The 13,575-nt window shown below is 35.2% G+C and overlaps 1 protein-coding gene across 4 annotated transcripts in view; it reads left to right on the forward strand.

Annotated features, from left to right (window-relative positions):
• The window catches only part of LOC118197301 (uncharacterized), an 86,742-nt gene extending 75,079 nt beyond the window's left edge, over positions 1-11,663 (forward strand). For all 4 annotated transcript variants that reach the window (XM_035368798.2, XM_035368796.2, XM_085811360.1 and 1 more), the window contains 2 exons: positions 3,464-3,521; positions 11,494-11,663. In XM_035368798.2, coding sequence (XP_035224689.1) covers positions 3,464-3,520 — 57 coding nt within the window. In that variant the 3' untranslated portion in view covers position 3,521; positions 11,494-11,663. The remainder of the gene's footprint in view (positions 1-3,463; positions 3,522-11,493) is intronic.
• Positions 11,664-13,575: the final 1,912 nt, after the last annotated feature.

Genomic DNA, 13,575 nt, shown 5'->3' on the forward strand with positions numbered 1-13,575 from the left:
AAAGATCTTTACAGCATCCATAGCGATGCTAATTTTGCGAGCTGGGTCGCTAGTACTTCTGCATATGGTGTAGATTTGGTACAGACTTTTTATTAATTCGGTAAATGTTTCAAAATCCTTCTCTTCGGGGATAACTTTTCCACTTATATTTGAATTACGTTTCGTACGAGAATGATTTGAATTTTTGAAGGTGCTGCAGCAGCAGCTGCGTATGATTGGATGTTAGCCGTAGTTGTATTATTTTCTGATTGGCTGTGAGAAGCCGAACGTTTTGAGTTTTCTTTGCCTTTTGCAAGGGACTTCGTTATTTTAGTATTTTGCGGATAGGTGCCTCTTCATTTCCCGGTTTCTTGGGACAATCAACACTGCAGGCTTGATGTGGCAGGCTGTTTGAGTATGACCGTATCTCTAGCAGTTGAAGCACTGCGTGGGACCCGGCCTGCTATTATAAGACACAATTCGCACACACATGTCTAAGATTTTGAGTATTTTCCGTATAACTTTTCCTGCGTCAGTACGTGGAGCTTCAATGTAAAAGGTGGGTTTATTTATAAAATGCCATCACACTAGTAGTTTTTATATTTTTACGTTCAGACCACAAGTGATTGGTGTTCAGACCACAAGTGGTTGGTGTTCAGACCACAAGTGGTTGGTGTTCAGACCACAAGTGGTTGGTCTTTGTATCCCGAAGTGTGGGAGCGCCTATATTATTGTGGAAAATAAAGGGTAATTAAAACCTTCTCATCTTGTTATCTCTTCAACACTCCTCAAGACATAGTTTGTAGTCAAACTCCCTGTCCAACCAGGACACGCAATGTTCCTGAAGCAAATCAAAATACATACAAGTCCTGACATTTCCACTAAATGTTAGGCTGAGTGACTACTAAGGGGCGGATTTTCCCTGCGTACTTTTATGGCTGTTGGAAGGGAGTCGTGTTCTTAGTCGCAGAATCATCTTCTTTATTCTTTGTATTTGCTTGCAGCGCAATAGAGGAATATTCTTAAGCTCTAAATCTTCCTTTACTTCATCTGCAATAAAATCAGATGATAAGCCTTTTATAATTATGCTAAGACATTTGTCCGAGTTTAGAATATAGGTATGAAAAAGAATTGCTTCCCTTTGAAGCCTACCTTGCAGTTTTCGATAATCATCTACATCAAATACTTTAATTTTGAAGTTTTCGCCCTCAATCTTCCCTTCTGCATTTTCAATTTTTAAACTTTCTTTTATCTCTTTCCTCAGATCTTTCTGTAAGGATCTTAAGTTTTACTAACGTTTATTTTATTTTAAAACTTTACTATCACTTCTTATTTTCCACTTCCGGCCAGAATTAAATGTGCTAACTTGTTTATGCAAATTGTACTTGCTAACGCTCAAGTATAAGTTGTGGCTTCTTGCCAAGAGTTAGATAGAAAGGGAAAGTGAGCCGCCTTGCCACTGCATTCCGCACGAGATTTTAATCAGCTGTTGTCTGCCTTTAAGACCAGAGGTTTAGTCCTCTCGTTATTTAAAACGTACTGTATTTTCGGCAGTTTGCGTACTACATACGTAATAATTTAAAAGCGTTAGGCAGCATTAGGTCATTGTGTTAAACTAATTCAGAGTTAGCTCTTAGTTTTAGTTAGCTAGTAGGTTTTATATTTTTACGTTCAGACCATAAGTGGTTGGTGTTCAGACCACAGGTGGTTGGTCTTTGTATCCCGAAGTGTGGGAGCGCCTATATTATTGTGGAAAATAAAGGGTAATTAAAACCTTCTCATCTTGTTATCTCTTCAACACTCCTCAAGACATAGTTTGTAGTCAAACTCCCTGTCCAACCAGGACACGCAATGTTCCTGAAGCAAATCAAAATACATACAAGTCCTAACATTTCCACTAAATGTTAGGCTGAGTGACTACTAAGGGGGGATTTTCCCTGCGTACTTTTATGGCTGTTGGAAGGGAGTCGTGTTCTTAGTCGCAGAATCATCTTCTTCCATGTTATTATTCGTGTTATTTTCCTCCAAGTATTCCTCTTTTGAGAGGGAATCGAACTTAGCGCTTGTCCATCTTCTGATGAGTTATTCCTTTTCCTTAGTCGTTTGAGGGACTTGAAGCCAGTCTGACTTGTCTGAATCAGTGTTAGGTTTATTTTGAGAAATAGTTATGTTTTCAACGTTATGTCTAATCTATTCAGCGTTAGAGTTCGATAAAACAGAGTTGTAATAATCGTTAAGTTAAAGTCTTAATGAGTGAAGCATTTTTTTTTTTTTGTTCCTTTGCAGGAACTCCATTATTTCGCTCAATAATATATGATTAAGATAATAGTATTTTTTTCGGGTGATAAAGCTCTATCTGTTGTCCTAAGTGGGACGTCCGAATTCTTTTCCATACCGTCAGCCAAGAGTCAGTTGTAAATATAATCAAGAGTCAATAGATCGTAAATGCCCTTTCAGCTATCATATAACAATAAGAAGCAAAATAATATACTCACTCACTATTCAAGTAGAACAGCAAAACTTCACAACCGGAGGGGAAAAGTCTTATCAGCTCGATGCGCAGTTAAGAAGTGCCTTCCCGAGGGATTGGGAACCGGTCTATTTATAGTCTTTTTATCCAAAGTCCTTTGCCACAGTCGAAGTGGAATTTGAAGTGAAAATATGAGGGCTTACCTTCACACGAAGTACATAGTCACTTCCATTTAGCGTGTAATCTCTCATAATTCGAAAATGCTTGGGTTCCATAACTACCTACTAGCGAGAATTTTTTTCTTTCTCTTTTTTGGTTTGCTTTCTTTTAAATACAGTTATTTAATAGGACTTTGAACATTACGATATTTTGCATCTGAAATTCTACAAACCATCATAATTTAAGGTAAAATATCTTATTATATTGTACGATTCCTGCGAATTTAACTATTCTGTTGGCTAGATCTTTACTTGAAATGTAAAGTGGCAATTCGCTAAGTTCAAACCGTACTAATGACAAGACGTAAGAAGGGTGAAAGTTCCCCTTTATTCAATTCAAGACGAAATTTACAGACGGCACTCCTAGTGCTTACAAACTGAGCCAATACGTTTGGCTGAAACTCAGAGTAGAAATATAAAAAGAATATTAAGTAATCAGCCGAAGCTTTACAGAGATAATTACAGACGTAAACAAACCGGCAATTAATATGCGCGGCCGCAGAATAGCAAGCTTAAATCAGGGAACCATCGTGGCGAACCGCAGAAGACGCTTTGTCTGAAATAACTCAGACCACTAGCTTAAATATTTTCTTTCTACCCTACTTTGCATCTCACGCGAAACTGAAATATCATTTTGGCTGGAAATGAAAATGAGGGAAGTTGTAAAAGTTAAGTAACTGAACAAAACTGAATAGTTTAAAACTAAATGATTCTTTACAAAATATTTTATATTAAATTACATAACACTCCCTCTACATGTGTTTTTGACTTGATTGATATGTTTGTCTTTTTGCAGAGCTGCTGTGTACCTAACCTGTCGATGTGTGTCGACAACCCAGATGATTGTTTCTAAAGTATGTTTACGTCTGTATCTATTTATTTGCATACTTATTCGTATAGCTACAACAAAGACAGAAATGATAACATATATTTTGAGTTATTTTTCTCTTATATTTTAAAACTTAACCTTACTTCCTTATTTATTTAATTTAACGCCATCGGAACTTATTTTGTTTTGCTTCAGCTTTTAGTATTCCTCTTAGAGTGAAATAATTAGCTTGCTTCTTAATACAAATATTGAGTATAGTAAATAACTATCAATAAGAGTTTGCAGTCACCAATTTCTAGAATCATGGAAAAATAATAAATGATCAGAGATTCAAAAATTCGAATCTTTGCACGTTTTGACATTCCAATTTTTTTTAACCCTAACCTAAAAAAACCTTCAGCGATTGAGCTCAAAATGTTTAAAAACTCATTTTTTTTTTCCAGTTTCAGTGAACTTCAACCATAAATTCCATCTTGAGGTAACTCTTAATTTGTTAGACAAATCAACGATTCCGCGCTTATTATTTACCTACGCTGTGTGGTTTGGGATTAAGATCACATAAAACTGAAAGCTGAAGTAAACATCCTCATAAATAAATCTAAACAACGCTTCGCACATTAATACGGCTGCTTTATTCCATTGTAGAACTCATCTTTTAGAATGTTTAAGTCTCTGTTACGGTTTTACGAATCTCTTTCAGTTATTAAAATAATGTGACGCTTACTTAATGTGACTTTTGATGACTTGTGATGTGACATTTAATTTTAGGAAAGAGAAAATATTTTGGAATAACTACATTTGGCGAATAAAGAGGAGTCTAAAATTGCGACATTTTGCTTTGCAAGAAAATACTTAATGAGTATGGAATCATGTAACAGTCCGTAATAATCCAGGACAAATAGTTATTCGACTGAACGTTTTCAGGCCCAATGCACTGAGTTCTCTTCAGAAGTCTGCCCCTTATTATCTTTGCAACAAATGGGACTCATATTTTATCTCTGAAAAACAAATTCCTTGTGAGTAAACATTTTGAATCAAAACATTCACCATGAGAGTCCTTACTCGAAAAATCTGAAAGTAAAGTTTTCATGTGGTTATGTGGATCTTCTTCAAGCCAAGAAAATTACTGCCGTTTTATCTCAGGATTATAAACAAAGCACCGAGTTTAATCTCCTGTCTCAAATTGTGTGAGACATTTTGTTTTCTTCGCTTTACAAGAGAACTGTACAGTTATTCTTCTCTTAGCTTTGGAACTTATGGCAGGAGATATCCTTTTGAAAGCAAACGATAAATTTGACTGAAAATTTATACAGAACCGAGAGTATTTTAAAACTAAATTCTGGCTCCAACAGGCAACTTACTGTCCCATCTTAGACATTCAGATAGATAGCTGTGAATTCAGAAGAATATAAATCTTCTTAACTTAATATCTTCACAGCTCGTGTGTTACGAAAACATTCAGAGTTTTATTCGGGATCCCACAACTCACAAATGCCAAAATAAACTTTAATTAAAGTATGCAACTCACACCACAAAGTCCTCCGATAATTTTTAGCTCAGACCCTCTAAATACGCGAGAAAACACTGCTAGATAAAGGCTCCGATCGAAATAGTCTGGGACAAAGTAGTGCAAAGGCTAGTGGTCTCTACCAAAACCTCTGTCTCTTACCTCTTTTTATGAACATTAAGTAACTTGCATTCTGGTGGGAACCGATGGAATAGAAACCACAGTAGAGATAAAAATAATAAGATAATATGTTATTTAACTTATAACCTTACAATCGCCATCACCATAATTTAAATAATTCGAAAACAAAGGGCTTAATAATAATAATAATAATGACCCCAGTAGCGAATTTTACAATTCTAAAGCTGAGATTGAGCCAAACCTTATACAACAGATTAACGTTAATTTTGTATTTGACAATGATTTGATGAAACAAGTAGCACCTATGGGCTGCAACTGTGTTAGTAATTACTCTGTAATACTGTGTTGCAACTGTGTTAGTAACAATTAAATTAATTGTTTCTTCAAGACTGCTGAAAAAATAGTTTAGCGGGACAAATAGCACGTTTGATTACATACATAATGCATATACACATGATTTCAGAGCTTACTTCAGTCCTGCACGTTTAACAACTTGCTTTCACTACACGTTAAAGCCTTTCGCTCTCCAACTCTGTAGTAAAGGAAAAGGCAGGCTTACTCGCTAAAACTTACTACTCTTGCCGGCAGTAGCAGTACTCTTGTAGACTCCTCGGTAGCAAATTTTATAATTGTAAATCTGAGATGAGCCAAACCTTTAACAGTAATCATGTACCTGACAATAATTTGATGCAACAGTTAACACCTATGGGCTGTATCTGTGTTAACCGTTACTATCTGTTCCTTCCAGACTGCTGAAAAGAAAATAGTTTAGTATGACACATAATGCGTTTGAACACATACATAAACACAACTTTAGAGTTTATTTTAGTCCTGTACGTGAACAACTTACTTCAATATGTCTTAAAGTTTTTTGCTCTCCAACTCTGTAATAAAGAAAAGAGCAGGCTTACTCACTTCAGTTCACCGGAATCAGCACGCAACGATTTTAATAAACGGGTGGTATTTGCTCCGACATTTCTTGCCGGGATGGAGGTTGACAATCCTTATCAGTGGGAAATTCTGTGGGAAGGTGAGGCACAGTTTCACCTCAAATTTAGGCAACAGATAATTTCCATGCAGTTTAGAAAATTCCACTGCTTTCAACAAACGTCACTGATGGGTGTGGCTTCACAGCAGATTTCATCAGCTGATCGTTCTTAAAAAAGAACGATCAGCTTTTAAGAACTTTACTCTAACGAGACTACATACCTGTACCAAGCAAAGGGCATCTTGACATGCTGACTAATTTTCCCATTACACAACTTCAGCAAAGGCAGTTGGTAAATTTTATGCAAGATGGAGCATCACCACATATTGATTTATTTGTATAACGCGTTTGTCGCGCTATCACTTTACAAAAGAAAGGGTCATAAGTCGTTTTTTCCTACTAGCATGGCCGATTCGTTTTCCAGATGTAACCCATGTGACACTTTCCTGTGCTGTTATTTGAAGATCATGGTCTATCGTGATAGGGTCTCAACCTCCACGGCCTTGAAGGACAACATTTAACGAGATCCTGGTGACATGTCACATTCGGACGAGGACAGCGTTGTGTACATGATGTAATGTGTGATCCACGAGAAGGTGAATGCATTGCAAAAGTCTGTGTCCTCGCGGAGGAGACACTTTTATTGAATAAAGTACCATGGCGCACAGAAATATCATCTCGGTAGGTCTTTGGGCAATTCATTTGCCGCAATAAATTGATTTTGCACTGAAATATCTTTGTTATTGATACCTCATATATCAAGCTACAGATGACACTGGCTAGTATCAGTTTACAAACGAAAACCCTGTACAGTTAACATCTACTGCTTGTGCATATTCTGTATTAATAAATTTTTCCTTTGCAGTGGCATTAAATACTTAATATGTATTATTTAATACAGTAAATTTCCGATCTACTATAAATTCATTAAATTTTTATTACACTCACTCATGGATAAAATATAAATTATATAAAGTTGTTGTTCTTTGCAGAACTATACAAAAGTATTTCTCTTCATCTCTAACAAACTGTAAGACTAGTTAGTACCTCCCTTGCATCAGTACCTTCCTCTCTTGCTCAATACAGGCTGTTATATCATTTGCAGCACAGCTTTTTATAATGCATTACTATTTATTCTATTATGTTTATTTTATTATTTTGCAGTACTCTTTTATTTGTTATGTTAAGTGTGTATTTTTATATCTATTGTTCAGACTGAATCTTTGTTCGTATTATAATTGCATATTACCTGTTTGCTTATTATCAATGCATATATTTAGTTGTATGAATTCCTATTGTAAATGTGCGATTTTTAGATATATTATTATTGTAGGCATATTTATGGTTAATACATGACTTACGATACAGCTGTATCTTCAACGCTGATCCTAAGCTTTTTTAACGTGCAACTTTGTTTCTCAATGACGGTCTCAGGAACAAACATATTTTAAGACAAAAAATTTGGCTTAGGAGAAAGCATATATCTCAAAAACATCAAAAGCTATTGTTTTCGTTTGTGGCTTATTTAATAGTTGAAAAAGACCATTACAAAGCACAAAAAAGTTTCGAAAATTGGAATTTTGGTTGAGACACAGGACAGTCTCAAAATTACACAATATTTTAATAACATCACACCTGCGTTCGCACGAGTTATTTACAGCACCATTCAGTTCTATGTTAGAATCTACAAAGTGAGATTGTAGGAGCCACGTACAGATGTTATCTGTACATAAATAAACATTAAATGTCTAACAATGAAGATGAACTAAATACAGCGCAAGAGACAAGCAGACAAAATAAAGAAAGATTTATTGAAAAGAGATAATGAAGAACCTTTAGCTGAAAAAGAAATGAATGCAACCGAATATATTATTAAAATAATAATAAGAAAATAAAATCAACTGAAGTTGTTAGTTTTCAAATAAATCAAGGTGCTTCAACATCTACTGTCGCTAATAATAAATTGTTTAGATGTACCACCAGGTTATAGTGAAGAGATTATTCAACGGTATCTATTAAATAAAGAAAAACTGATCAGTTGTGTACACAATATTTAACAATCTTAATAACCAGGGCTACGCATCTAAGCCCAGCGGCCGTTTGGAACAAATGTAACAGACAACTTCTCATTAATTTTTTTATATTATTTTTTTTAATTCAAGTACGTATTCGTAGTTTCTTGCTCATCCTATTATTTTCTAAAAGTTCTTTCTCAACCAGCCAGCTGACCTCACTATAAAGGTTCCATTTTTACTTATGTCTGTACTTCTAACTAAGATACAAAGGCAGTCAGTCACTGGAGACATGACCTAAACAGTAAAATCTATATTAGAACCCTTTTTAAAGTATGCACATATAAAGGATGTTTATATACTTTTAGAAAGATTACGTGGTCGTTTAGGTAACGTTTAAAACGTAAAAATTAATATTTTAAATGTTCGGTTGCTTGCCTATTTGGTAAAATTCCTTGGGCATTACCTAACATGTAATAATGCGCCAAACGCATGGTCATATTATTGCAATTAAAAATTACCTAAAACTTTCCATGATAAATTGGAATATAAAACCAGATAAAATATAAGTACATATATCACATGACAACGAATTAAGCTTTTAAAACCAATGAAATGAAATCATAAAACCTGTTTCTCTCAAATACTGTAATCAATTAAAATTGACTTCTTTTCCGATTTAACTGTCAAGACGTAAGTCATAGCAATTAAAGTATATTAAGTAAAGACTCTGTACATCGTATTAAAATGTGACTCACCGATAGAAGAGAGCTGTACTTTGAGCAAACGGGCTCATTCTCTGCTTTTAGTTCTGCACATGTAACATAAAAGTAAATTCTAAGTCGAATCAAAAGGACTTCCTCCGTTTGTTTTCCATTGCCATCCCAGTATCTCAGTGTAGAGTTTTCAGTTCTAAACTTGTGAAATTGAATGAACCATAGTAGGCTGCATTTGTTTGACTTTATTCTGCTTTATGGCAGTGCTGATTCCTTGAAACGATCGTGCCAACTAGGTAGTTCAACTGCTGACTTAACTGTAATTTCTGCCAGCTAAATTTTTATTCCTACGTGTCCGGCAACCAACAATAAAGCGTCTGATAACCTTGTTTTCTCAAATTCAAATTTAGCTTTGTCACATCAACAACTACTGTATGTTTTGTGCTCTGAAACAATTGCGTCGTCTTGTAAAAGTTTTTTTGTTTCAAGAAGAATAACAGATTGAGATGGATAAGCGGCTTTAATAAGAGTATGTCTAGAACGCAGCTGTTGGATTGTCTCACTTCATCAACGTTTAATTGTATATACTATTTCTAGATGATGAAAGGTGATAGTTTTTGTATGTCTCTTGCTATACTGTTAATTCTAAGAAATCAAGGGAATCTTTCATTATAATTTGCATTCACGTTTTTGATTTCAGTTTTTAAGCAAAGTACCATTTTGGTTAGAGTTTGCGTATTCGAAATTCGCAATTTTAGAAAGAAAACAGCTTCAGACCCATCGGCTCCTCCTTCCACGTAACGCAAGAAGGGGACGCAGATTCCTGCTCCCCGGCTAAGCGAGTATATAGTAGTCTGAAGGCCCACAATCACCTTTCTCGAAAGCAGGAACTCCCGAAAGCGTAACGCCAAGCCACTGACTCGAAAGACAAACAAACGCCCGAGCGATTGGCACTAGGGGGCGGCTAAGTGTCTCTCGTTTCAATCTAAAACAGAGGCCAAAGCAGTGTGCTAGGAACACGTTTTCGCTCCTCAACTGCCATGATACCTCTTTTTCAGCCTTATGGATCACAACGCACGGCAGAAGCGTTGACGGTTTTCTCCCCGTGAGAAACTAGAATCAAAGGGATACGGCAGAATCTCCCTTTTAGCCCCAACTTCCGAAAAGGAAAACCTTAAGGGGGTGGAGAAGGAATGACCGGAGGAAGGAGGTTTAAAAAGGAAAAGAGGGAGATCACTAGGGGTCCGAGATCGTGACCACTGTATCTCTAAGAGACTGATCCCTTAGAGGGAGTAAAGTTCAATCTAATAGGCTTTTTTTCTAAGTATGCGTCATGATTTCCATGACAAATTCTCTTCTCGTGAAAGTATCGGTAATGATCTCTATTCCTCTTCCACCTCTTTCCAAAGTCTATCATTCTTGGTGGCTTAGAGATGTTTTCGAGAGACCAAAAGCACAATTGTCCACATGAGAAATGGCACGAGAATTCACAGGAAGTATGCCTTGTCGTTTTGTCTTGATGAAGTTTCATTCTTTAAAAAAGTCATTGGGATAAATAAATGCAGTTTATTCTATACATATCGCACGTAAAACATTTTCTTGATAGTATTTTGAATTGATCTGAACATATTTTTCCACTCTCCGTATTTTTAATTTTCTACTGTGGGAAAAACTTACAACAATTATAAACCCCTTACTGAAACTTTCCTTCCTTGACGAAACCAGATTTGTGCCTATTCTTCTCTTCCTTTTCCGTAATAAATAAACCTTTTCTTGCTGCTGTCATTTACGTAAATCAGTGCCTCATCAAGGACAGCAATGTATTGCCATCTATCTCTTGCTAAGTAGTTTTAATACAGGGTTCTACCCGAAATTCTTTTGCGTTGAGCCACATGCTTCGGAAAACGTTGGTGTACATTGCAATTTTGGTGTACATTCAACTTGAAACTCTCGCTTTATTATATTATTTATTACTGCTACAGATACAATAAAAGAGGTTGCAATTGATTTCTGCGTCGGTGGAATTTCCCTTGTTATTAAAGACTTAACTTTAGCAGCATTAGAAACGCATACGTACGTTTTTCAGGTATTCGACTGGAGTCTTCTTTCCAGGTAGAAGTAATGACTGACGCTTTTTTCGTTTCCGATTAATGATGTCGCTTATTTTCACTTCCTGCTTCAAATTTTCAAATTCAATATGCATTTTACAATGTTTTTGAATTACGAAATGAGAATATTTCTCTTCGGAAAGCGCAAAAACATTTCCTTCTATCCAGAGCTTTGTCTTATGCAGACTATGTTTCACATCTGAAATAAATTTGTATTCCTGTTGCCAAAAATTTGTATTCCTAAACATTCGCATTTAAATTTTTAAAAACATTCTTTATCGAAATCGTTCTAAAAACGCATAAACACTCTTTGTACTCTAGTTTTCTCGTTAACGGATATATGTAAATATATCTCACTAGAAGCTTTTTTATTATTGTGCAAAATACTATCTGAAGAAATGCTCTCTCTCTCTTTCTCTTATATATATATATATAAAATATTCTTAAAATGTTTCTGTAATCTCATTTATAATAAAAAAATGAATTAACGGACTTATGTCTTGATTTTACACTATTACATTTCAGTTGCCCTTACTTCCGCTCCGTTGGCAAAACAGTTTCTCCTACATGCTTTCTACAGTATTCAAAAAAGAAGAAGGTGTTGGATATTTCCTTATTTAATCTGTGACTTAATGTTTGTTTTGTTAAATGATACTCTTAAAAAGCTATCAATAAATATTTATTTTGAAAGTGTCTTGAGTATATTCTAATACTGAACACATTCGTAGTCACTAAAATATATATTATTTGATTACAAACAAGGTTAAAAAAAGTAAATACTCGCAAATATAGAAAACTCAAACCGGCGATATTCAGCGTTGCGCATGTTTCTTCTCATTTGCGAAGAATACAGAAAATTATAATTGAAATTATCTGGCTACTGAATTTTTTTTTCCAATTTTTATTCAGGATTCTCAATACATTTAAATACCTGCAGTTAAAGTCAACTGGGTTTGAATTGCAGTCTTTTTCATTTACACGATATGCGCAGTTTATTTTAGCTTCTTGAAGGCCACTTGCCTTTATTAAAATGATTTAATAACTGTTTGAATGTTTCTTTATATTACTAATTAAAAACAATAAAATATAAATAAACTTTTATCTATGAACCGAATAATGGCCGAATGGATAAGTTCGCTGAACACTGGTAGCTCGACACCTATTTCCATAGCAGCAAAGGATTTGGTACTATTTGTATATTCGTGTTTTGAAGTTTGTAAATTAAATTTGACCCATTTATCTCAGAAAGTCCTCCTCCACGAAGATATCCTTGCCTTTAGTTAGATAAATCTTGTGATTTACGTCTTTTTTTAATTAAACAAGTAACCTGTTACGTTTTTCTATCTAATATTACCAGTTCAGGTTTTAAATTCTTTACTCTCTATCTCTTTTTTTTTTTTTTTTTTTTTTTTATATAAACGTTGTTTTTACAAAATTCGTTTTTGCTAACGGTAATTTTTGTATAACTTCTTAAATTTAGCAATTTTACGTAAAAGTAATAAACACATTTTATATACTGAGTCTAGAGAAAGATATTGTTCGAATTTTGTATATATGTAAATAATTTTACTGAAATTATACGTAAAATTATATTATCGTTTGTATGATACAACACTAAAGAACTCTAGAGAGTGAAGCTCCGCGAAAAAATACAGATTCTGCGTCAAGTCCATATACGTAAGTGGCTTCAAAAAGGTTACAAGCATCAGTATTTCACAAGTAATTATTATGGTGGGAATACCCTATCTCGAAAAATGTAGGCAAATAGCACTTGTTGTCTAGCAGCGGTTGTGCGGGTAAGTAGAGTTAGTTTAGCAAACGCGTCAGAGCGATTGAAATGGCAAGACGTTTAGAAAAGTGGTCTAGCTTGTAGATACGAGCCATGATTCGTTGTTTTGATCGAGTATCTGGAGCGTGGCCATATCGTTACTGCCGATCACTGTTGTCCAGACAAGGTTACATGAAGCCACAAGACGCAAGCGCTCTAGCGTGCTAAGTGATGGTGTCATCCTCCTGCATGGCAATGCCAGGCCCCATACTGCTCGCCAAACTCAGGAATTGTTACAAAGGTTTAAGTGAAAAGTCAGGGATATCCCCCCATACCCGAGTAGCCCAGGTTTAGAAAGTTCGTTTTTCTAAATTGAAGGAACATTTACCTTAAATGAGGTTTTCTTCAGACATTCATAGAAAACCAGACACCGAGAACTGGCTCAGGGGACAAAACGTTATTTCTACCAACTCATCTTAAACACGTCGGTCCTGCGTCCAGATTAATGCCTAAATAGATTTGGTAATTATGTGGAAAAATTATAGGAAATTAGGCCTCTTAATTCCCTTCTGTATTTTCTGTCTATTCTTAATAATTATTTTTTTATTACCCTTGCAGTGTCTTCTTTTTTAGATCCACCCTCGGAATATGGATATATCGATTGGAGAGATTGCGCCAAGCTACAGTGGTTTCAACAACTAATTTTTGTCTCCAAATTCAGCGAGCAGTCGCCAAACGTCCATTAGTGACATTTCGTTCCAAACCATGTATAAGTGGTAACTGGTAAACCCCTATTATATTTCTGATTTGTCGGTATTTTCTATTAACGTACTGTAACT

Source organism: Stegodyphus dumicola, chromosome 2 (genome assembly GCF_044657685.1).
Source record: "Stegodyphus dumicola isolate Sdum_Otavi_A_Nest chromosome 2, ASM4465768v1".
NCBI classification, from domain to species: domain Eukaryota; kingdom Metazoa; phylum Arthropoda; class Arachnida; order Araneae; family Eresidae; genus Stegodyphus; species Stegodyphus dumicola.